We start from the raw sequence: 27,145 nt of genomic DNA on the forward strand, positions 1-27,145 counted from the left end.
AAACGTTTGTTATTTCAGTGAAATACGGAACCATTCGGTATTTTATCTAACGGGTGGCATCCCTAAGTCTAAATATTCCTGTTACATTGCACAACCTTCAATGTTATGTCATAATTACGTAAAAATCTGGCAAATTAGTTCGCAATGAGCCAGGCTGCCCAAGCTGTTGCATATACCCTGATGTACCCTGAGAAGTGACACAATTTCCCCTGGTTAATATTGCCTGCTAACCTGGATTTCTTTTAGCTAAATATGCATGTTTAAAAAAAAAAAATATATATATATATATATATATATATATATATATATATATATATATATATATATATATATATATATATATATATATATATACTAATATATATATATATATATATACTATAATACTAATATATATATATATATATATATATACTATAATACTAATATATCTGTGTATTGATTTTAAGAAAGGCATTGGTGTTTATGGGTAGGTACAGTCATCCAATGATTGTGCTTTTTTCTCAAATGCGCTTTTGGTAAATCATCCCCCAGGGTTGCATTGATTATATGCAACGCAGGACACGCTAGATAAACTAGTAATATCATCGACCTTGTGTAGTTATAACTAGTAATTATGATTGATTGATTTGTTTTTTATAAAATAAGTTTAATGCTAGCTAGCAACTTACCTTGGCTTCTACTGCATTAATGTAATCAGGTGGTTAGAGCGTTGGACTAGTTAACTGTAAGGTTGCAAGGTTGGATCCCCCGAGCTGACAATATGAAAATCTGTCGTTCTGCCCCTGAACAAGGCAGTTAACCCACCATTCTTCGGCCATTGAAAATAAGAATGTGTTCTTAACTGACTTGCCTAGTTAAATAAAGGTATATAAAAAAATATAAAAAAACGTGCCCAAAAATACAGATTTCTGATTGTTATGAAAACTTGAAATCGGCCCTAATTAATCGGCCATTCCGATTAGTCGGTCGACCTCTAATGGACATTGAGGAGGTCCGGGGAGAAGACATGGAAGCCTGAGAGGAAGACAGTCTAGAAACTGAAGCTTTGGTTATGCTCTAATCTGGAGCTCTATTAAACCACCTTATATCAAAATCTGAATAGAAATATATTTGCTGCAAATGTGCCATACGTCCATGCCTGTACATTTTACCGAAATTACACAAACCTAAAACACAAGGCAATTATCCAGGCAGCCAAGTGGTTGCAGGAATAGGCTCAATGCTAGAGCCGTTGTCAAACTTTAGACTATTTTATTAAAACTCATGTGCAAGCATTGCCATCATATGTAAAAAAGACTGTAGACCTCATAAACAAGATTTCACCAATAACGGGTTTAACAGAAGACTGTATTTTGGTCACATTAGATATTGAGAATCTATATACCAGCATTCCCCATGTGGGAGGGCTGGCAGCCCTAGCTCACTATTTGGGAGACAGAGGTACTAACGAATATCCACCAACAACCTTTATTCTAATGCTGGCTGAATTTGTTTTGACTTATAACTATTTTAGGTTTGATGATGAATACTACCTACAAACGAATGGAACATTGATGGGCTTCAAATTCGCTCCGAGTTATGCTAACATTTATGTGGGTCTTTTTGAAGAACGTTTTGTTAATAATGAAAACGAAAATCAATTTTTGAATAAAGTCATGAAGTGGTATCGATATATTGACAAAAGAAATTGCATATGGGAAGGACCGGAAAAAGAGCTGTCAGATTTTATGGCACCACTTAATGACATTGTCCCTAATCTCAAATTCACTATTGAATGTGACAATCAACGTGTTCATTACCTCGATATGTGGATTGAGAAATTAAACGGAACCCTGTTTAATGGACAGAAATACTCTATTACAGGGAGTCAGCTTCCATCCTGAGACATTAAAAAGAGGACATCCAAAATGGCAGTTTTTCAGACTGCGCTGTGTATGGCGATTACAGAAGATTAACATAAAAGTTCAATCAGGAGAAACGACAGGGATTATCCAGTCGCAGTACATTTTAATGACCTAAAGCAGGACATTTCTACCTTTTTTTAGATTTTGTGGCATAGAGAAAGTTAAGATATCAGACAGGGGAGGTGATATCAATAATACTCTGAGTAAAAGAGAATGTTTTTGGATTTTCACCCTCCAGACATTATTTCCTAAAAACTTAATGATGAAATGCATGCATGTATGTATGTATGGTATGTTGTAAATTTGGACATGAATTACAGTGCCTTGCGAAAGTATTCGGCCCCCTTGAACTTTGCAAACTTTTGCCATATTTCAGGCTTCAAACATAAAGATATAAAACTGTATTTTTTTGTGAAGAATCAACAACAAGTGGGACACAATCATGAAGTGGAACGACATTTATTGGATATTTCAAACTTTTTTAACAAATCAAAAACTGAAAATTTGGGAGACAAAATTATTCAGCCCCCTTAAGTTAATATCCACCTTTTGCTGCAATTACAGTTGTAAGTCGCTTGGGGTATGTCTCTATCAGTTTTGCACATCGAGAGACTGAATTTTTCCCATTCCTCCTTGCAAAACAGCTTTGAGGTTGGATGGAGAGCATGAACAGCAGTTTTCAGTTCTTTCCACAGATTCTCGATTGGATTCAGGTCTGGACTTTGACTTGGCCATTCTAACACCTGGATATGTTTATTTTTGAACCATTCCATTGTAGATTTTGCTTTATGTTTTGGATCATTGTCTTGCTGGAAGACAAATCTCCGTCCCAGTCTCAGGTCTTTTGCAGACTCCATCAGGTTTTCTTCCAGAATGGTCCTGTATTTGGCTCCATCCATCTTCCCATCAATTTTAACCATCTTCCCTGTCCCTGCTGAAGAAAAGCAGGCCCAAACCATGATGCTGCCACCACCATGTTTGACAGTGGTGATGGTGTGTTCAAGGTGATGAGCTGTGTTGCTTTTAAGCCAAACATAACGTTTTGCATTGTTGCCAAAAAGTTCAATTTTGGTTTCATCTGACCAGAGCACCTTCTTCCACATGTTTGGCGTGTCTCCCAGGTGGCTTGTGGCAAACTTTAAACAACACTTTTTATGGATATCTTTAAGAAATGTCTTTCTTCTTGCCACTCTTCCGTAAAGGCCAGATTTGTGCAATATACGACTGATTGTTGTCCTATGGACAGAGTCTCCCACCTCAGCTGTAGATCTCTGCAGTTCATCCAAAGTGATCATGGGCCTCTTGGCTGCATCTCTGATCAGTCTTCTCCTTGTATGAGCTGAAAGTTTAGAGGGACGGCCAGGTCTTGGTAGATTTGCAGTGGTCTGATACTCCTTCCATTTCAATATTATCGCTTGCACAGTGCTCCTTGGGATGTTTAAAGCTTGGGAAATCGTTTTGTATCCAAATCCGGCTTTAAACTTCTTCACAACAGTATCTCGGATTATCCTTGTTCTTCATGATGCTCATTTTAACGGACCTCTGAGACTATCAAGTGCAGGTGCATTTATACGGAGACTTGATTACACACAGGTGGATTGTATTTATCATCATTAGTCATTTAGGTCAACATTGGATCATTCAGAGATCCTCACTGAATTTCTGGAGAGAGTTTGCTGCACTGAAAGTAAAGGGCCTGAATAATTTTGCAGAATTTTTCAGTTTTTGATTTGTTAAAAAAGTTTGAAATATCCAATAAATTATTCCACTTCATGATTGTGTCCCACTTGTTGATTCTTCACAAAAAAATACAGTTTTATATCTTTATGTTTGAAGCCTGAAATGTGGCAAAAGGTCGCAAAGTTCAAAGGGGCCGAATACTTTCGCAAGGCACTGTATGTCCCTATTTAAGATTATTCTGTTTTTCGTACGATGTACCCAATAATGAATGAAAACTTGCTATGTCCTCATTGTGGTTTTACAGACGTGTTTAATACGTCTTATTTACACATTTTATTTGAATATTTATGAAATGCATATTGTTATATTTGGTAGCACTTATTTGTTTTTCCTTCGTCTCCAACCCCTTTTCGATGCGTGGAACAAAAGCTCTGACGAAGGCCGTGAGGCCGATACGTTAGCTTATTAAAGATCGTATCACTGATCTTTAATAAGCTATCAAGAGCAGTGTGCGGTTTAATTTTTCCTTCAAATATATACAATGCAAAAAACAAAAACATTTTAAATGGTATTAATATTTAAAGTTCATATTTTTCACATTTCCATTAATTCCCATATTCCCACGGAAAGTTTCCACCTCTGATTATTCTCCAAAATGTGCAACCCTACTCACTACGCTTGCAAAGAAGCTCACGCTGCACTCTAGTTTGTGCTAGCATTTCTGCCTTCGGCCTGTTTTTGTTTAGAAGTTGTCTCATTTCTTCAGGCTGAGCAAAACCCTATATTCTCATACCCCAAATATCTGTCGAGTAGATTCATGTCAAACCAAATTATTTTCACGATTGAATAGTGTAGAGGTCGCGATAAGAGAACTTATCTGCAGATACCATCTGGTCTTACCGATGAGGTTGTACAGCCGTGGTCCAGTCAGTACACTTAGAAAAAAGTGTTCCAAAACGGTTCTTCAGCTGTTCCCATAGGAGAACCCTTTTTGGTTCCAGGTAGAACCCTTTTTCAGTACAATGTAGAACTGTCTGTGGAAAGGGTTCTTCATAGAACCCAAAAGCGTTCTACCTGGAACCCCCAAAAAGTTATTCAAAGGGTTCTTCTTTAGAGACAGCCGAAGAACCATTTTGGGTTCGAGATTGCACTTTTTTTTTTATTTAGTGTAGGATTAGCCTACCCTTGTATAGAACTCTTCCCTGAATTGCCAAACCCTGCTCCTAGGGCCTTGCCTGACAGACATGCCCTGCAGTTCTCTGCCTAAATCTAGCCTGTCTGCTTGCTTGCTCAGGCTTATGTAAAGAATTTTCACTACACAAGCAGGGAATAGGGCTGTCTGTCTTACGTCATCCAGTAGGATGCTAGTCATGCACTTAGCTGCCAAGACCACAGCGGCCGGGCAGGCAAACTCAGTTTCCTCTACACATTAAACTCCCTCATCAGCTGGCTTGGCCCTGGACAAAGAGGATAAGCATGGATCATGCTGATGCAACACTCACTGACACGTGTTAGCTTTTTGCTTTTCAGTTTGGAGATGGACGCAAGACTTTTTGTGACTCAACATCACCCCATCATCGGAGCACAACTTTATATTTTACTTTATATTTTATAAAATAGGAAACTTTATTATTCTTCATTAGATCTAAAATTGTAAAATAAGTATTTGTTCTGAACTTGCCTTAGTTAGGTTAAAAATGGTGGGAAAAAAACAATATGTTCCCCTCGTTAAAACATGTTTTACTTCTCTTTTTTCACTTGTTCTCTATTTCTACCTCAAACTTCTACTCGTATTCTCTCTAAGTATGTGTTCAAGTAAAGTTAATGTCATGTGCACAAGTACAGTGAAATGCCTTTCTTACAAGCTCCAAACACAACAATCCAGTAATCAATATCAATGTTGCACAAAAAATTATATATGGTAGAACAAAATCAAACGAGATGTAGAAATAAGAACACAAGAAAATAAGAAGCTATATACAGGATCAGTTCCACTCCATATTTACAATGTGCAGGGATTCTGGAGTGATAGAGGTGTGTATGTGTGTCTTATATATATAAATAAATATCTCAGCAAAAAAAGAAACAACCCTTTTTCAGGACCCTGTCTTTCATAGATAATTCGTAAAAATCCAAATGACTTCACAGATCTTCATTGTAAAGGGTTTTAACACTGTTTCCCATGCTTGTTCAATGAACCATAAACAATTAATGAACATGTACCTGTGGTACGGTCGTTAAGACACTAACAGCTTACAGACGGTAGGCAATTTAGGTCACAGTTATGAAAACTTAGGACACTAAAGAGGCCTTTCTACTGACTCTGAAAAACACCAAAAGAAAAATGCTCAGGGTCCCTGCTCATCTGCGTGAACATGCCTTAGGCATTGCAATGTCCGTACTGTGAGTCGCCTAAGACGGACGGACAACTGATCGTCCTCGCAGTGGCAGACCACATGTAACAACACCTGCACAGGATCGGTACATCCGAACATCACACCTGCGGGACAGGTACAGGATGGCAACAACAACTGCCCGAGTTACACCAGGAACACACAATCCCTCCATCAGTGGTCAGACTGTCCGCAATAGGCTGAGGGAGGCTGGACTGAGGGCTTGTAGGCCTGTTGTATGGTAGGTCCTCACCAGCCATCACCTGCAACAATGTCGCCTTTGGGCACAAACCCACCGTCACTGGACCAGACAGGATTGGCAAAAAGTACTGATGAGTCGCACTTTTGTCTCACCAGGGGTGATGGTCGGATTCACGTTTATCGTCAAAGGAATGAACGTTACATCGAGGCCTGTATTCTGGAGCGGGATCGATTTTTGAGGTGGAGGGTCATGGTCTGGGGCGGTGTGTCACAGCATCATCGGACTGTGCCTGCAATGACAACAGGCTATCTCAACACTGTGTGTTACAGGGAAGACATCCTCCTCCCTGATGTGGTACCCTTCCTGCAGGCTCATCCTGACATGACCCTCCGGCATGACAATACCACCACTCACAGAACGGGCAGTATGGCTGATTTCCTGCAAGACAGGAATGTCAGTGTTCTGCCATGGCCAGCGAAGAGCCTGGATCTCAATCCAATTGAGAATGTCTGGGAGCTGTTGGATTGGAGGGTGAGGGCTAGGGCCATTACCCCCAGAAATGTCCGGGAACTTGCAGGTGCCTTGGTGGAAGAGTGGGGGTATATCTCACAGCAAGAACTGGCAAATCTTGTGCAGTCCATGAGGTGGAGATGCACTGCAGTACTTAATGCAGCTGGTGGCCACACCAGATACTGACTGTAACTTTTGATTTTGATCCCCCCCCCCCCCCCTATGTTCAGGGACACATTATTCCGTTTCTGTTTGTCACATGTCTGTGGAACTTGTTCAGTTTGTCTCAGTTGTTGAATCTTGTTATGTTCATACAAATATATACACATGTTACGTTTGCTGAAAATAAATGCAGTTGACAGTGAGAGGGCGTTTCTTTTTTTGCTGAGTTTATATTCACAGTGTATTCAGACTCCTTCACTTTTTCCACATTTTGTTACGTTACAGCCTTATTTTTAAATGTGAATTTTTATTTAACCTTTATAAACTAAGCAAGTCAGTCAAGAACAAATTCTTATTTACAATGATGGCCTACACCGGCCCAACCATGACGTCGCTGGACCAAATGTGTGCCGCTCTATTGGGCTCCCAGCACTGCTGGTTGTGATATAGCCTGTATTCGAACCAGTGTGTCTATAGTGACACTTAAAGCATTGAGATTCCCACGGCGCCACTCAGGAGCCCATTTTAAAATGGATTAAATAAAGCTGTCATCAAGGCAAAGGGTGGCTACTTTGAAGATTCACAAATATAAAATATATTTTTACTTGTTTAACACTGTTTTTGGTTACTACATGATTCCATATGTGTTATTTCATAGTGTTGATGTCTTCAGTATTTTTCTACAATGTAGAAAATAGTAAAAGTGAATTAGAAACCCTGTAATTTGTAGGTGTGTCCAAACTTTTGACTGGTACTGTAAGTATTGACCCTTTCTATTTGACTCAAAATTAAGCTCAGTTGCATCCTGTATCCATTGATCATCCTTGAGATGTTTCTACAACTTGATTGGTCCACCGGTGGTAAATTCAATCGATTGGACCATGATTTGGAAAGCACACTCCTGTCTATATTAAGTCCCACAGTTGACAGTGCTTGTCAGATTAAAAACCAAGCCATGAGGTAGAAGGATTTGTCCGTAGAGTTCCGATACAGGATTGTGTCGAGGCACAAATCTGGGGAAGTGTACAAAAAAAAAAATGTCTGCAGCATTGAAAATCCCCAAGAACACGGTGGCCTCCATCATTCTTAAATGGAAGACATTTGGAACCACCAAGACTCTTCCTAGAGCTGGCCGCCTGGCCAAACTGAGCAATCGGGGAAGAAGGGCCTTGGTCAGGGAGGTGACCAAGAACCTGATGGCCACTCTGACAGAGCTCCGGAGTTCGTCTGTGGAGATGGGAGAACCTTCCAGAAGGACAACCATATCTGCAGCACTCCACCAATCAGGTCTTTATGGTAAAGTGACCAGACAGAAGCCACTCCTCAGTAAAAATGTACCTAAAGGACTCTTAGACCATGAATAATAAGATGATCTGTTCTGGTGAAACCAAGATTGAACTCTTTACCTGTATGCCTTGTGACAGTTCTGGAGGAAACCAAGCACCATCTCTACAGTGAAGCATGATGGTGGCAGCGTCGTGCTGTAAGGATGTTTTTCAGCGGTAGGGACTTGGAGACTCGTCAGGATCAAGGGAACGATGAAATGAGCAAATTACAGAGTGATCCTTGATGAAAACCTGCTCCAGAGCGATTAGGACCCTTAGACTGGGGCAAAGGTTCACTCTCCAACAGGAAAACAACCCTAAGCAAACAGCCAACACAACGCAGGAGTAGCCTCAGGACAAGTCTCTGAATGTCCTTGAGTGGCCCAGCCAGATCCCGGAATTGAACCCGATCAAATATCTCTGGAGAGACTGAAAAAAGCTGTTGCTGCGATGCTCCCCATCCAACCTGACAGAGCTTGAGAGGATCTGCAGAGAAGAATGGGAGACTCCCCAAATACAGGTGTGCCAAGCTTGTATGGTCACACCCAAGAAGACTTAAAGCTGTAATCGCTGCCAAAGGTGCTTCAACTAAGTCGTGAGTAAAGGGTCTGAATACTTATGTCAATATTTCAGTTTTGTTTGGAATATTAATTTGCAAAAAGGCATCAGGATATGTAATAAACAGATTTGCAGCTGTGTGTGTGTGTGTGTGTGTGTGTGTGTGTGTGTGTGTGTGTGTGTGTTGGAGTGCGTGTGTGTAGAATCCTGTGAGTGTGCATAGAGTGCAAAAAATAAATAAAATACTAGGGTCAACTCAGTCGGTGTAGATATTTTGTTTGCTATTGGTTATGGCTTATGGCTTGGGGATAGAAGCTGTCCAGGAGCCTGATGGTGTCAGACTTGATAGACTAGTACCGCTAGCCATGCGGAAGCAGAGACAACAATCTATGGCTTCAGTGGCTGTCTTTAATGATTTTCCTGGCCTTCCTTTCACACCGCCTGATATAGAGGTCCTGGATGGTAGGGAGCTCAGCTCCAGTAATGTACTGGGCTGTCCTCACCACCCTCTGTAGCGCCATGCGATCCAGGACGGTGCTGTTGCCATACCAAGCGGTGATGCAGCCAGTCAAGATGCTCTTAATGGTGCAGCTGTAGAACTTCTTAAGGATTTGAGGGCCCATTCCAAACCTTTTCAACTCCCTGAGGATGGAAGCTGAGCTCCCAACTATCCTCTGTACCTAATACCTCCCATTTGTGGAACTACTTTGAATGTATCATTTCAATTTTCCTTAGGCAATTAGATGGCCTGTTCTAGACTACATTCAGGAGTCATCACTATAGCATTTGCCCGAAATGCCAGTTGGCCAGTCTGCCCTTGCATCAGAACATTCCATTCTCTATGACTGAGGGAGGTATGTCTTGTGCATTCACTGTGACATTTGGCTGAGTAACAAGGCAGAACAACAAGTTTGGACTTGAATGAGAGAGTATACTACTTAGGTTCATTCAGTTGGGTAATAGGGTTTTCTGGTAGACCCATGTTCCTGGGATAAAGAAAGACACTATTGTTCTACACAGAAGAGCATCCATGTGGCTTTTGTTCAATGATTTAGAGTCATCCATTGTAACAGTTTGCCAAAAAGGAGTGATGATAGTCCCAGTTCCTACCCATGAAATGGCTGGCCTATATATTTTCCATTCAGTGGAATTTTTACATTATATTATCTTTTGTATGTGAATCTCTATCTATCAATACAATTTATGAATGGCATTAGCCAAAGCTGAAACAGAATTGCATGGAGGCCACAATTTCAAGAGATGTCACTGTTATATTAACAGTCGAAACAGCATGCCCCATTTTGGCTCTGTTGCTGACAAAGTGCCCATCCCAGGAAGTACAGAAGCTCTGTATTTCACTCACTGCGGTGCTGCTTGTTGTTGACATATAGGCAACACCTGGGTGTTTGGGCTGTTGTATTGTCCCATCAGAATACAAATTAATTGATGTCTGTTTATTTCCTGGCTTATGATATGTTGTGGTCAAGCCAGAGGTAAAAACATTTGAATTTCCTACAGCCTTCATAGTTGATTTGGATTGCAGAGCCAGATGTTTGTGGCTCATCAGAAGGGATCCTATAGCTATAAGCTAATAAAGTTGTAAGCCCATATGAATGCATGAGGTCATGTGGTTTAACAGCACAGTTATTTTCATCCCATTCTTACTCACATTACTCTCATCTATGTTCAAGTTTAACATGAATTGTCCTCTACAGCTACAGAGCATTTGGCTCCTGTATTAGTCAAAATAACTTGCAGGCTACACTGAAAATAGATAGCCTAGCAGTGGAATGTATGAGAGTATAATAAACCCTTTATAAAATCATAATGGAATAGTTGGATTGGGACGGCTAATATTTCAGAGACAATCCTATGAGGCCTTTTCGAAGGTGTGTATGTGACTAAAATGTTATATTTTTCAATAATTATTTGAAGTGAATTATATTTGAAGTGAAGCCATTCTACCATGTCAATTCATTTATTGCAGACTTACATTTTTGGAACCGTTCCCTGGAGAAGAGAAGTTAAAATTGTAATTTAGAGCTTGTTCCGAAATGGGCATGGTGTCAGGTTGGAATTAATTTTAGCTTCCGGTGCCTCTTTTGTCTTTTTGATAGGGAAGCTCAGTGGAGTTTGAATTAAATACTTGTCATGACAACGAAGGGCTGATGGGAAGCGTATGGTGGGAAAAATAGTGTACTGTTGACTTTGGACTATGAAGAAATGCTTACACAGAACCCGCTTGTTAAAGTTTTTGGAGGTTATTAATTTGGTTTCTTTGCAATGCTTGACCCATGTCTCCAGTACAGTGTTTCCCAACTCCGGTCCTCAAGTACCCACAACAGTACATATTTTTGTTGTAGCCCTATACAATAAAAAAGATTCACCTCATTGAGTGCTTGCTGATTAGTTGACAAGTTGAATTAGGTGTGCTTGTCTGGGGCTACAACAAAAGTGTGTGCTGTGTTGGGGGTACTTACATGTTTTATTTTTTTATTTAACTAGGCAAGAACAAATTCTTATTTTACAATGATGGCTTACCCTGAGTTGGGTAAACACTGCTCTAGTCAGCCCACTCTGGGCTATGTAGCAGTGCAAATCAGATTAACCATCATCAAATTGTCAATGCACTAAGAAGGCAGTGCTCTCTACCACTAGCCTTGTCTCTGTAATGACCTGTATGTCAATTACTGTTGCCTTTTGTTTATTTTTCCCACAGAGTGTGCCCACCTGCTGCTGGCCCACAATGCACCAGTAAAGGTGAAGAACGCTCAGGGATGGAGTCCCTTGGCAGAAGCTATCAGCTACGGAGATCGACAGATGAGTAAGCAACCGCGCCCCGACTCAGACTGGCTCTACTGTGCCCAGTGGCCCCTAATTCCTGACCAGTGTTCCCCCTATCATAGATGGCAGGTAGCCTAGCAGTTAGAGATGCAAGCCAGCAACTGAAGGGTTGCCAGTTCAAACCCCGGTTCTGACGGGAAAAAGCTGTTGAAGTGAGCTGGCAACCGGTGGGTTGCTGATATCAAATCCTAGATGCCATTGCCTGCCCTTGTGCCCCAGTGTGAAGCATTTTGGTGTCAGAAGTCATGCTTGTTTGCTTGAATGCCCCACCTGCGTGGGAGAGAACAACAACTAGGGGGGAAACTTGCTATGAAATTGGCAGATGATCCTGTGCATTCCTCCACATGGCTCTCAGAGTTGGTACCAAGCTGCCCCTTTTGTCCATCAGGGGAGAAATTCCTCAAGGGTCTCAGGCTTATGTGTTCAGATGAAAGATAATTCATTAGGAAATGCATCTCTCATAGGCTGTGTATATGCACGCCTCTGTATCTCCCCTGTTTGTCCCACAAGCATGGCCTGGTAGTGTTATGTCAAGCTCCCAAGCTTGTAGAGCTACAGTTGAAGTCGGAAGTTTACATTCACTTATGTTGGAGTCATTAAAACTCATTTTTCAACCACTCCACAAATTTCATGTTAACAAACTATAGTTTGGCAAGTCGGTTAGGACTAGAGGTCGACCGATTAATTGGAATGGCCGATTTCAAGTTTTCATAACAATCGGAAATTTGTATTTTTGGACACCGATTTTGCCGATTATTTTTTTGTGTTGCTTTTTTGTTTTTGTTTTGTTTACACCTTTATTTAATCTTTATTTAACTAGGCAAGTCAGTTAAGAACACATTCTTATTTTCAATGACGGCCCAGAAACGGTGGGTTAACTGCCTCCTTCAGGGGCAGAACGACAGATTTTCACCTTGTCAGCTCGGGGGATCCAATCTTGCAACCTTACAGTTAACTAGTCCAACGCAATAACGACCTGCCTTTCTCTCGTTGCATTCCACAAGGAGACTGCCTGTTACGCGAATGCAAGTAAGCCAAGGTAAGTTGCTAGCTGGCATTAAACTTATCTTATAAAAAACAATCAATCGATCATAATCACTAGTTAACTACAGATGGTTGATGATATTACTAGATATTATCTAGCGTGTCCTGCGTTGCGTATAATCTGACTGAGCATACAAGCATCTAAGTATCTGACGGAGCATTGGTAGGCAGAAGCAGGCGTGTAAACATGCCAGCAGCTCTTCGTTGTGCGTCAAGCATTGTGCTGTTTATGACTTCAAGCCTATCAACTCCCGAGATGAGGCTGGTGTAACTGAAGTGAAATGGCTGGCTAGTTAGCGCTCGCTAATAGCGTTTCAAATGTCACTCGCTCTGAGCCTGTGGTTGTTTCCCTTGCTCTGCATGGGTAACGATGCTTCGAGTGTGGCCGTTGTCGTTTTGTTCCTGGTTCGAGCCCAGGTAGTAGCGAGAGGGACGGAAGCTATACTGTTACACCGGCAATACTAAAGTGCCAATAAGAACATCCAATAGTCAAAGGTTAATGAAATACAAATGGTATAGAGGGAAATAGTCCTATAATTCCTTTAATAACTACAACCTAAAACCTCTTAACTGGGAATATTGAAGACTCATGTTAAAAGGAACCACCAGCTTCCATATGTTCTCATCTTCTGAGCAAGGAACTTAAACGTTAGCTTTCTTACATGGCACGTATTGCACTTTTACTTTCTTCTCCAACACTTAGTTTTTGCATTATTTAAACCAAATTGAACATGTTTCATTATTTATTTGAGGCTAAATTGATTTTTATTGATGTATTATATTAAGTTAAAATAAGTGTTCATTCAGTATTGTTGTAATTGTCATTATTTCAAATACATTTTTTTTATTTTTTTTTAAATCGGCCGATTCATCGGTATCGGGTTTTTGGTCCTCCAATAATCGGTATCGGCGTTGAAAAATCATAATCGGTCGACCTCTTGTTAGGACAACTACTTTGTGCATGACACAAGTAATTTTTCCAACAATTGTTTACAGACAGATTATTTCACTGTGTCACAATTCCAGTGGGTCAGAAGTTTACATACACTAAATTGACTGTGCCTTTAAAAAGCTTGGAAAATTCCTGAAAATTATGTCATGGCTTTAGAAGCTTCTGATAGACTAATTTACATAATTTTAGTCAATTGGAGGTGTACCTGTGGATGTATTTCAAGGCTGGATGTATACTCAGTGCCTCTTTGCTTGACATCACGGGAAAATGAAAAGAAGAAATAAGCCTGACTACGGTTTGCAACTGCACATGGGGACAAAGTCTGTACCTTTTGGAGAAATATCCTTTGGTCTGATGAAACAAAAATAGAACTGTTTGTCCATAATGACCATCATTATGTTTGGAGGAAAAAGGGTGAGGCTTGCAAGCCGCAGAACACCATCCCAACCGTGAAGCACTTGGGTGGCAGCATTATTTTGTGGTGGTGCTTTGCTGCAGGAGGGACTGGTGCACTTCACAAAATAGATGGTATCATGAGGGGGGGGAATTATGTGGATATATTGACGCAACATCTCAAGACATCAGTCTGGAAGTTAAAGCTTGGTCGCAAATGGGTCTTCCAAATGGACAATGACCCCAACCATACTTCCAAAGTTGTGGCAAAATGGCTTAAGGACAACAAAGTCAAGGTATTGGAGTGGCCATTACAAAGCCCTGACCTCAATCCTATAGAAAATATAATTTGTGGGCAGAGCTGAAAAAGTGTGTGTGAGCAAGGAGGCCTACAAACCTGACTCTGTTACACCAGCTCTGTCAGGAGGAATGGGCCAAAATTCACCCAACTTATTGTGGGAAGCTTGTGGAAGGCTACCTGAAACGTTTGACCCAAGTTAAACAATTTTAAGGCAATGCTACCAAATACTAATTGAGTGTATGTAAACTTCTGACTTAACTTAAGATAGGGAATTTTTACTAGGATTAAATGTCAGGAATTGCGAAAAACTGAGTTTAAATGTAATTGGCTAAGGTGTATGTAAATTTCTGACTTCAACTGACCCCATATTTGTATTTTTATTTCTAACCTCTGTCCTGTTGTAAAGTGCCCATGTTGACAGGCTGAGACTGCATTCTGTCACTCTGAACTTGGCCAACCACAGGTCTGTTCTGGACTTAACTCGCCACAAAGGGAGCTTTTGAACTGCTAAAGTGAGTTAGAGGCCATAATGGAACATTGCACTTAAAAATGGACTAGGATATTAAAAAAATATATTTTAACTATGTTTTACTTTCTTCCCCTTGTCTCTTTCATTTGGCTGTTCATCATTGTCTCTAGCCTTGTGAACTTCTGCTGGTCAGAGTAACGTTAGCCGAGTCATGAGAAGCATACATTTCCTCTGACTGACATTTCTCATTCTTCAAGAACACACTGCATTTTAGATCATAAAAACTCTAACCTCCTCCCTCTATGGCCAGCTTTGATATATTTTGGGTGTGTAAGAAGCCTGATGTATTGTATGATTCTCCCTCTTTCTTCCTATGGATCCTGACAGTACATCTATGGGAGGGGGAGTGTGCTTTGATGGGTTTCTTTGGGTTTGTGGTTGAGTTATAAAGGGGGACAGGCAATCCTGTGGTATGTACTGTACCTTGAGTGGGATGCATACAGTGGGGCAAAAAAAGTATTTAGTCAGCCACCAATTGTGCAAGTTCTCCCACTTAAAAAGATGAGAGGCCTGTAATTTTCATCATAGGTACACTTCTACTATGACAGCCAAAATGAGAAAAAATTCCAGAAAATCACATTGTAGAAATTTTAATGAATTTATTAGCAAAATATGTTGGAAAATAAGTATTTGGTCAATAACAAAAGTTTATCTCAATACTTTGTTATATACCCTTTGTTGGCAATGACAGAAGTCAAACGTTTTCTGTAAGTCTTCACAAGGTTTTCACACACTGTTGCTGGTATTTTGGCCCATTCCTCCATGCAGATCTCCTCTAGAGCAGTGATGTTTTGGGGCTGTTGCTGGGCAACACGGACTTTCAACTCCCTCCAAAGATTTTCTATGGGGTTGAGATCTGGAGACTGGCTAGGCCACTCCAGGATCTTGAAATGCTTCTTACGAAGCCACTCCTTCCTGTTGCCCAGGCGGTGTCTTTAGGATCATTGTCATGCTGAAAGACCCAGCCACGTTTCATCTTCAAAGCCTTTGCTGATGGAAGGAGGTTTTCACTCAAAATCTCACGATCGATGGCCCCATGCATTCTTTCCTTTACACGGATCAGTCGTCCTGGTCCCTTTGCAGGAAAACAGCCCCAAAGCATGGTGTTTCCACCCCCATGCTTCACAGTAGGTATGATGTTCTTTGGATGCAACTCAGCATTCTTTGTCCTCCAAACACGACGAGTTGAGTTTTTACCAAAAAGGTCTGTTTTGGTTTCATCTGACCATATGACATTCTCCCAATCTTCTTCTGGATCATCCAAATGCTCTCTAGCAAACTTCAGACGGGCCTGGACATGTACTGGCTTAAGCAGCGGGACACGTCTGGCACTGCAGGATTTGAGTCCCTGGCGGCGTAGTGTGTTACTGATGGTAGGCTTTGTTACTTTGGTCCCAGCTCTCTGCAGGTCATTCACTAGGTCCCCCCGTGTGGTTCTAGGATTTTTGCTGACTGTTCTTGTGATCATTTTGACCCCACGGGGTGAGATCTTGCGTGGAGCCCCAGATCGAGGGAGATTATCAGTGGTCTTGTATGTCTTCCATTTCCTAATAATTGCTCCCACAGTTGATTTTTCCAAACCAAGCTGCTTACCTATTGCAGATTCAGGCTTCCCAGCCTGGTGCAGGTCTACAACTTTGTTTCTGGTGTCCTTTGACAGCTCTTTGCTCTTGGCCATAGTGGAGTTTGGCGTGTGACTGTTTGAGGTTGTGGACAGGTGTCTTTTATACTGATAACAAGTTCAAACAGGTGCCATTAATACAGGAAACGAGTGGAGGACAGAGGAGCCTCATAAAGAAGAAGTTACAGGTCTGTGAGAGCCAGAAATCTTGCTTGTTTGTAGGTGACCAAATACTTATTTTCCACCATAATTTGCAAATAAATTCATTAAAAATCCTACAATGTGATTACAGGTCTCTCATCTTTTTAAGTGGGAGAACTTGCACAATTGGTGGCTGACTAAATACTTTTTTGCACCACTGTACACTGGAGAGCAGAGTACACCATGGCTGCCTTCTGTAATGTGTACCGTGCATGGCTATCAATGTAGTGGGAGTAAATTAAACACCGGAAACTAGAAACTCTATATACTGGTCTTGGGAAAAAAACTTACAGGAGGTTCTCTTCTGCACTGTTCAACCAATCCAGGAAATGTGGTGTGTCGCCTTGTTAATGTCCAAAAGCGGAAGTCGCATCACAGGCTCTCTTTCCATTTCCCCTAAAAAGCAGAACATTCGATTGTTGTGAACTGAGGTATCGAAACAACACCTTCACTTTGCTGATCCTCAACACTGTTGCCCCACAAGGATGCGTGCTCAGCCCCCACCTGTACTTCATGTTCACCCATGACTGCATGGCCACGCACGCCTCCAACTCAATCATCAAGTGTGCAGACGACACAACAGTAGTAGGCCTGATTACCAACAATGACGAGGCAGCCTATAGGGAGGAGGTGAGGGCCCTGGGAGTGTGGTGCCAGGAAAATAAACTAATAAGAAAGATAACTAAAGAGAAAAAAACTGAAAACTTGAGAATGCATAACTATTCACCCCCCTCCAAAGTCAATACTTTGTAGAGCCACCTTTTGCAGCAATTACAGTTGCAAGTCTCTTGGGATATGTCTCTATAAGCTTGGCATATCTAGCCAATTAGGCAGTTTTGCCATAAAGAATGGGCAAAAATCCCATCTCCTTCAAGTTGGATGGGTTCCGATGGTGTACAGAAATCTTTAAGTCATACCACAGATTCTCAATTGGATTGAGGTCTGGGCTTTGACTAGGCCATTCCAAGACATTTAAATGTTCCCCTTAAACCACTCGAGAGTTGCTTTAGTAGTATGCTTAGGGTCATTGACAGGGTTTTGGCCAGGTCACAATTGTAAAGGAGAACTTGTTCTCAACTGGCCTACCTGGTTTAATAAAGGTGAAAGAAAAAATAAAATTGTCCTGCTGGATGGTGAACCTCCGTCCCAGTCTCAAATCTCTGGAAGACTGAAATAGGTTTCCCTCAAGAATTTCCCTGTATTTAGCGCCATCCATCATTCCATAAATTCTGACCAGTTTCCCAGTTCCTGCCGATGGAAAAACATCCTGTGTTCTTGGAGTGATGAGAGGTGTTGGGTTTGTGCCAGACATAGCGTTTTCCTTGATGGCCACGAAGCTACATTTTATTTTCATCTGACCAGAGTACCTTCTTCCATATGTTTGGGGAGTCTCCCACATGACCTTTGGCGAACACCAAACGTGTTTGCTTATTTTTTTCTTTAAGCAATGGCTTTTTTTCTGGCCACTTCTGTAAAACCCAGCTCTGTGGAGTGTATGGCTTAAAGTGGTCCTATGGACAGATGCTTCAATCTCCGCTGTGGAGCTTTGCAGCTCCTTCAGGGCTATCTTTGGTCTCTTGGTTGCCTCTCTGATTAACGCCCTCCTTGCTTGGTTGTGAGTTTTGGTGGGCGGCCCTCTCTTGGCAGGTTTGTTTTGTACCATATTCTTTCTTAGTAGGATTTAATGGTGCTCCGTGGGATGTTCAAACTTTTGGATATTTTGTTTTATAACCCAACCCTGATCTGTCCCTGACCTGTTTGGAGAGCCTCTTGGTCTTCATTGTGCCGCTTTGTGGTGTTGCAGACTCTGGGGCCTTTCAGAACAGGCGTGTGTGTGTGTGTTTATGTGTGTGTGTGTGTGTGTGTGTGTGTGTGTGTGTGTGTGTGTGTATATATATACTGAGATCATGTGACACTTAGATTGCACACAGGTGGACTTTATTTAATTAATTATGTGACTTCATTTACATTTACATTTGAGTCATTTGGCAGACGCTCTTATCCAGAGCAACTTACAAATTGGTGAATTCACCTTATGACATCCAGTGGAACAGCCACTTTACAATAGTGCATCTAAATCATTTAGATGCAGGTAATTGGTTGCACCAGATCTTATTTAGGGGCTTCATAGCAAAGGGGTGAATACATATGCACGCACCATTTTTCAGTTTTTTATTTTTTTGAATTTTTTGAAACAAGTTATTTTTTAAATATCACTTTACCAATTTGGACTATTTTATGTATGTCCATTACATGACATCCAAATGAAATCCATTAAAATTACAGGTTGTAATGCAACAAAATAGGAAAAATGGCAAGGGGGGATGAATACTTTTGCAAGGCACTGTATGTGACAAATTAAATTTGATCTCCAGGGTCTATGGATACCCACCATCCGTTTTGGTCTGTGTTACTTGGTAACTGTTTTAAAGGAGAGAGGCACTCATTATTTCAAATTATTTTGTATTATTTTTATTATAAGATGTTCGGCTACACTTCGACCTGTGTTGGTTGATGCACGCACCTACCTTCTGACTCACTAACTGTGTAGTTCCAAGGCATCATGTGTCTCTTATCACACTGCCACACCACCCTCACTTAAATGAATCACTTTTATTCTTAGCTGTTGACTCAGTTCCTGCAAATCTTGTAAATTACTACAGTAGGTGTATAGGCCTGGCCCTGTCATATGGCCTGGCTGTCAGTAAGGCAGGAGAGTAGTCCTGAACAGTTTTCCATATTCAGTGTCATAAACATGTAAAAGCTAGCTAACATGGCTAGCCTAGAAAAGCAATTGCAATGCAGTGTTTTAGATACATTAGCAGGTCAGCACTTGTCTTGGTCTGGTAGGGAAGTGGGAGCTGTCTGTGTGAGGATGGAAACATCTGAGTGAATGAGGCCACTGAAAGTTGCTGATATCACACTTTTCCAGGAAGTAGTGATCTGGTCTTTTTAGAGATTCTAAAATCCCATATTCAAAGTGCCTCTATAAAAAGACCAGACCAGTACTGAATCTGTTTGTTTTTAGCCAGATGGTAGACTTACTGTATATTGCCTGACCACCCAAACTCCTTTCTCCCGGCAAACGCTACACCACTCCCACATATGTTAATTTCTCCTCCGCAATGAGTCTGGATCTTAGTACCACGACGATTTCTGGAATGGACAAACATTCTAACCATTCTGAAGAGTCCCCCCCCCCCCCCAAAAAAGAAAATGTGTCCAAACTCTGATTTACTTTTTGTACAATACCCCTCATTTTGACGTCAACACAAACAACTTCAATGATGGCAGTCTCAGACTAAAGAACAACCCAGCTAGCACATAACGTTCTGAGAATCATGTTTCTTAGGTGAGAATTTCAGTACTTCAGCAAAAAGTTTTCTGCATGTTTCCTCATGGTTCTATTTAAAGTCATGTTCACATTAAAAAACCTTACCATAAAAACCCACAAGAAAATACTAAGGTTCAAAGAACATTCGAAGAATGTTATTTTAAAACATATACATTCCGTTCTCGGCATCAACAAACCTCTACCCTCTATCTTGTTAAGTGTGTTCAGGTGTGTTGGCTTCGCCCACTAATTGGCCACACCTGATCTTAATGAGTGCTAGTTTCCTTTTGAAATGGGGTCTGTTTGAATAGACAAAAATTAAAAGCTTAGGTAGCTCCATCCTTGTGGCGCTGTAGACTAATTCCATGGATTGAGAGCAGAAGATCGTAGGTTTAAATCTCACAATAAAAAATAAATGTTTGTTTTCAAGTGTCTTACCTGTGCTTGGAGTTCAAAACAGTTAACCCAAACTAAGCCAGCAGTGTTATTAAGTCTTATTTCTTAAACGTTTTCCTATTTCCTCCTCAATTTTGTGGTATCCAATTTTTGTAGTTACAATCTTGTCTCATCGCTGCAACTCCCGTATGGACTCGGGAGAGGCTAAGGTCGAGAGCCGTGCGTCCCCCGAAACCCAACCAAGCCGCACTGCTTCTTGACACAATGCCCACTTAACCCTGATGCCAGCCGAACCAAGGAAACACCATGCACCTGGCGACCGTGTCAGCTTGCACTTCGCCAGGCCCACCACAGGAGTCACTAGTGCATGATGGGACAAGGACATCCCTGCCAGCCAAACCGTCCCCTAACCTGGACGACGCTGGGCCAATTGTGCGCCGCCCCATGGGTCTCCTGGTCATGGCCGGCTGCGAAAGAGCCTGGACTCAAACCCAGAATCTCTAGTGGCACAGCTAACACTCTGATGCAATACCTTAGACTAATGAGCCACTTGGGAGGCCTGGTGTTATTAAGTCTTATGTTCTCAGAACGTTATTTAATTACCTTAATCTGTAATTTCCATTCTCAGAACGTTAATAAAACCTCAGAGAACTTTCAGAGAACCATAGTAAAACATTCTCAAAACCTCCCTGCAATCTAAAAATGTACGTTTAAGACTAGGCTATATTTTCTCAGAACATTTCAAATGTTTCCTTTTTACCGGTCAAAAAACATATGGATTCTTTCCCAGAACTGATGGGAATCCAAAAATGTAAGTTCCCACAACTTCCAAGGAACCAAATTTACTAGCTGGGGATAGAGCAGCAAAATAATAAAGTTTGAGTCAGGTAAAGACTTACTGTAATGCGGTCTGTGTGCAGCTGGTGTAGAGGAGTCAGGCGCAGGACAGCAGATATAAGTAAATAAATGTAATTTACTCAATATACAAATGTGATACAATAAAGAGAGCCCACATTAACGGACCGTACTACATACAAACAATTACTCACAAACAGACGTGGGGGAACAGAGGGTTAAATAATGAACAACTAATTGGGCAATTGAAACCAGGTGTGTAAGACAAAGACAAAACAAATGGAAAATGAAAAGTGGATCGGTGATGGCTAGAAGGCCGGTGACGTCGACCGCCGAACGCCGCCCGAACAAGAAGAGGGACCGACTTCGGCGGAAGTCGTGACACATACAGTGCCATCAGAAAGTATTCATACCCCTTGACTTATTCCACATTTTGTTGTGTTACAACCTGAATTCAAAATGGATTAAATAAATAAAAAATCTGACCCATCTACACACAATATCCCATAATGACAGTGACATTTTTGCAAATTTATTGAAAATTCAATACAGAAATATTTTATTTATATAAGTATTCACACCCCTGAGTCAATACATGTTAGTATCACCTTCAGCAGTGATTACAGCTGAGTCTTTCTGGGTAAGTCTCTCTCTAAGCGCTTTGCACACCTGGATTGTACAATATTTGCACATTTATTATTTTTCAAACTCTTCAAGCTCTCTTAAGTTGGTCATTGCTAAAGAGCCATTTTCAAGTCTTGCCATAGATTTTCAAGCTATAGATTTTCAGAAACATTCAATGTCATAACATGATGCAGCCACCACCATGCGTGGCACTCAGTGATGTGTTGTGTTGGAATTGCCTCAAACAACCCTATTCTGTACAGACTTCCTTCCTCCCTAAATTGGGGGGGACGGGACTATGTACAGAAAGTGCTGAAATTTCTAAACGCTTTACCCGATATGGATGAAAATAACCTCAAATTAAAGCTGACCGCCTGTACTTTAACTTCATATTCATTGTTTAATTTAAAACTTTGAAAAGAAAAAATGCTTCACTGTCCCAAAAATGTACAGAGGGCACTGTAATTCATATATGCCTAAAAGTACCGTAGAGCTCTTTTTACTTGCATACAATATAGCTGGATCGCCCCATCCTTCCCCTAGGCGTTCGCCACCCTGCAGCACCCCAACACATCCCACTCAGCTTTAGGATCTTAGTGAAACATTCATTATTGTTTTCAGGTGTTAGGCCAAGGCCAGAGTGACAACCAACAGTACGGTAGACCCCCAGGGCCAGTACTGAGCAGCCCAGCAGCTAGGGATTGCCTAAATAGGTAGCTCCCCTGGCGTGGGCATGTTGTCAATACAGACTATTTTTGTCGTACAGTGTTCCATAGAAGGCATCCATACCTTGTGAAAGTTGCAAAGTATACCCTTAATCTTGTACTAAATCTAATCTAGTGCTACATAACTTGACATTTCTGCCATCCACTGTGACATTGTGGGAGGATAACCAACCATCCAATTAATGGTAATGCATTTCTTAGGTGCTATAAATGCTAGGCTACACAATTTTATCTGATAAGTATCAACATTTCCAAGTAAACAAGGAGAAGGGAGAATCTGTAGACTTGCTGAGTTAAAAGAACTTACTATTTGCCAGAATTCAGCCAGCCTTCACAAGAGCATAACATTATGCAAATATGTCCTCTTGTGTTTTACACCTCCAGCAGAGGAATGACATTTCTGAGTGCATGAAATTTGCAAAATGTTCTAAAAACCTGTTTTCGCTTTGTCATTGTGGGGTATTGTGTGTAGATTGAGGGGGAAAAAATATTTAATCAATTTTAGAATAAGGTTGTAATGTAACAAAATGAGGAAAAAGGGAAGGGGTCTGAATACTTTTCGAATGCACTGTACGTATCTATTCATCATCATCAATAGTGTCTCCTAGGTCTTCCTTACATTTGAGTTGTACATGTTTTGTATCATCGGAAAAGCCTCTATCAACCCTTGATACAATGTGGAAATACACTTTAGAGGTTTGTCAGACTTCCTTAAAATAGTTTCAATGTTTGAAGCTTCTGGCTTGTCCAGTGTTTGCTGCACAGAGAGAATTAAGTGTTGCATCTGCAAAAGGTCACCTTGGCGACACCACAGACTGGTCTTCCCTGGTTGCCTGACCCTGCTGAGACCCCTGTCATCATCTGATCCTGCTATAAAGCATGACAAAGAATGACCTTGGTGTACATTTATACATTGATTCTATTCTTGGATAATATAATGGTTCAATAATTGAAGTCACCATTATTCCCAGATCCCAGACTGTAGCTTTAAGCTTTAGTCATGTAGCTACTGTAGGCCTTGAAAATAAAAGAGAGCCGCACACTCTAGGAGCTCAGATGCAAAAATTTAATTACCAACGTTTCGAGAGCCAAGCGGTCTTCACCCTGATGTGACCATCAGTGACCATCACCCTGATGTGACCATCACCCTGATGAAGACAGCTTGGCTGTCGAAACGTTGGTAATTACATTTTTGCATCTGAGCTCCTAGAGTGTGCAGCTCTCTTTTATTTTCAAGTTTTCTACTCTGCTAGCCAGCACTTAATAGGTGTGCGTTTCTTTTTCTTCTAGATCGCTACTGTAGGCCTACCATTAACTCAAGATGGAACTTTGTATCTATTCACTGATTATTTTAATATACTGCAAAATTCACTAGTCTTCCCTGGCTGTCTGACCCTGCTGGGACTCCTGTCACCATCTGATGCTGCTAAGACATGATGAGCATAGTGTTGTGTACTGACTGTGCGCTATGACATTGAAGCCTGTAGAGCTGTTTAAGCCGTGTCGGAGTAGAGAATTAGCTAGGGAAACTGACATATCAATAATGTTACTTTGCTAAGTATTGGTCTTCATTCATTTGGCCACTGGTTTCATCATTTGACTTAGGTCTAATGTGATTGAGGGTTAAGTTAGTGAGCTAGCTAACATTAGCCACCTTTTGGCTAGCTCTAATGGTAACTGGCAAAAACTAGCCAAGTTAATTTACTTCTGAAACAGGACAAAACAAAGGCTACAACATATTTCCATACACACAACAGCTGTTATACTGCTACCTGACAGATACTGAGATAGCTAGAGGCTATCGCTGAACTGTTTGTGGTAGCTACTGTAGCAAAATCATTCACTTCAGACAGAACTTCAGTCGAGAGGGGATGATACATTAGCTACTTCCTGTTAAGTCAAACAGCAGTTACCTTGCATCAGTCAAATAAAGAGTAGCCAATTTCTGCACTGCTTGCTTTTACAACTCAGAGAAAATGCCCAACACACACAGACAGCACCTGCCTCTGTTCATCTCTCCTATAAGCCAGCCTTTCAGAAGCTTTGCCTTCACACAGCCTATCCGTACGTTCTGTGGTGTCCGCGTGGTCCTAAAGCACACCCTTAATGTATCACAGTACAATGTTGAAACTGGGAGGGGGGGGGGGACAAAAATGCCATTTCAGAATGTGGTGGGGTCATGTCCCCAGTGAAAGTTGGGCTGCTAATTTGTAAACATTTCTAAAAACAGAATTCCACTTTGACATTATGGGCTATTGTGTGTAGGCCAGTGACACACAATTTCAATTTAAACCAATCCAAATTCAGGCTGTAACACAACAAAATATGTAACAAGTCAAGGAGTGTGAATACTTTCTGAAAGCGCTGTATATCCAAAACATAAGTGAATAAATTGTTAGCCGGTTGTTTCACAACCAAAAGTTGGTCAACACTTTGTTCACCACAGATGGCAGGTAGCAGATTTAACAAATTAGTAAGTTTTACAGCAGGAACATAGTTATGTGTTTTCTCCCTTTATACTTGTCCACAGTCCACATGCTTTTTTTTCACACAACTGTGTGTCAAATTTATGTGCTCACTAAAAGCCTATCACTGTTTCTTTCCTCTAGTTTTTATAAGGCAGGGAACAACTTTTCCATATAGAGGTCTGAGGTGTTGTCACACTTGAGCCTGAAACAACTTCCTGTTTGCATGAGAAGTGAACTACACCCTGGATTTGGGCAGTACAAAAGAGCAGAAGGACCTTTCCCATGGCAGTACAGTGCAGAGCAGTCAAAAGTAGCCTATTTGAGGACCTAAAGGAAGACCTAAATTTTAGCTGCTGTCTCATGATGTGAAGATAGGCCTTTTATCTTATCCATCACCATCATTTTCTTGGTCTTATTTGGAGTGATGTTTTCCTCAATTTCAGGAAGATTCCAAATGTTTTACACCCAAGTCGGACTGTTTTCTCTGCATTATATCTCATATCTCCCTCACTAGCTTTAAGCACCAGCTGTCAGAGCAACTCACAGATCACTGCACCTGTACATAGATGGGCTGTTTACAGGTGGGCTATCTACCTCACCCCCATACTGTTATTTATTTATCTTGCACCCCAGTATCTCTACTTGCACATTCATCTTCTGCACATCTACCATTTCAGTGTTTAATTGCTATATTATAATTACTTCACCACCATGGCCTATTTATTGCCTTACCTCCCTTATCTTACCTCATTTGCACTCACTGTATATAGACCTTTTTGTTTTATTTTTTTCTACTGTATTATTGACTGTATGTTTTGTTTGTTCCATGTGTAACTCTGTGTTGTTGTTTCTGTCGCATTGCTTTGCTTTATCTTGGCCAGGTGGCAGTTGTAAATGAGAACTTGTTCTCAACTAGCCTACCTGGTTAAATAAAGGTGAAATAAAAAATAAAAAAAGCGGTTTGTATAGGACAAGTATAGGACAAAGGCTCCTTAACAGCATCTACCCCCAAGCCCAAGCCCAAGCATCTACCCCCCCCTCCTACATTTGTTTTGTGCACGGCTGCACTCGCTGTTTATTATTTATGCATAGTCACTTCACCCCTACCTACATGTACAAATTACCTGGACCCCCTGTATATAGCCTCATTTTTGTTTTTTTGTTTACTTTTTATATTTTTTTACTTTAGTTTATTTGGTAAATATTTTGTTAACTCTTCTTGAACTGCACTGTTAAGGGTTTGTAAGTAAGCATTTCACGGTAAGGTCTACACTTGTTGTATTCGGCGCATGTGACAAATAAAGTTTGATTTGAAGATGGTTATTTCCTCAGTCACAATATGCTAACTAAATGAAAACATTCTGCCTAATGGTGTTAATAGGTGTCTCTTTCTAGATCTGCGTGAGAGAGATGGATGGACAGTTGTCCACCATCCATCAGGAGACACAAAAGCCTAGGAAATGGATACTAGCTAGCTATTCCACTGTTTCTGTTCTGTTGATCTCACTTCACATGATGGAATATTGAATTACATATCCTTTGTAGTGACTGCCCTCCCCATCTTTTACAATCATGTAAAAAACAATCATGCTTTTTATTTCTCTCTCATTATAATCACATGAAAGTCATTAGTTTATTACTCTCATTAGGATGGCTGATATCTAGTCCTAAGTGCTCACATCAATCACAATGCAGCAGCCTATGAAATAGTTCAAAAGCAGGCTCTGGTCCCCTGGGTTTGGCGCTATGGTGGCTTATCATATGGGGCTTTTACTGTCCAGCGCCCTGCTGGGTGCTTTGATGAGAATGGCAGGGGAATTCTGCCATCAAAGCCCAATGGAGATGGAAGTGATTTGTCCCATAGCCTCTGATGTGGCAGGAGAACTGGAAAATTGGAGCGCCCTGCTCTGTCTATGACCGACTGCTAGCTTAGCCTGTTCTGTTGTGCCGCCAATAATGAATAGGTATTTTGCCTGCAGTGAAACCTAGTGCTGCCTAGTGCTTACACTGTGTCAATATTTACTGCCCTCTCCCTGCTACTCGAAAGCTGGCTGACAGGTGTAGTTCATTTTTCACTGGTGGAGGCGTGTTGGATAAACAATATTATTTCAGGTCTTGGTT

At 41.0% G+C, this 27,145-nt stretch overlaps 1 protein-coding gene across 5 annotated transcripts in view; it reads left to right on the forward strand.

The window, feature by feature from the left end:
- The window catches only part of LOC135524614 (ankyrin repeat domain-containing protein 13C), an 80,186-nt gene that overhangs the window by 28,176 nt on the left and 24,865 nt on the right, over window positions 1-27,145 (forward strand). For 4 of the 5 annotated variants that reach the window (XM_064952313.1, XM_064952315.1, XM_064952314.1 and 1 more), the window contains exon 3: window positions 11,457-11,561. The exons of the other annotated variant lie outside the window; for it this stretch is intronic. In XM_064952313.1, the coding sequence (XP_064808385.1) occupies window positions 11,457-11,561 (105 nt within the window). The remainder of the gene's footprint in view (window positions 1-11,456; window positions 11,562-27,145) is intronic. 5 annotated transcript variants of the gene reach the window in all.

This window comes from Oncorhynchus masou, chromosome 31, assembly GCF_036934945.1.
Source record: "Oncorhynchus masou masou isolate Uvic2021 chromosome 31, UVic_Omas_1.1, whole genome shotgun sequence".
Taxonomy (NCBI): domain Eukaryota; kingdom Metazoa; phylum Chordata; class Actinopteri; order Salmoniformes; family Salmonidae; genus Oncorhynchus; species Oncorhynchus masou.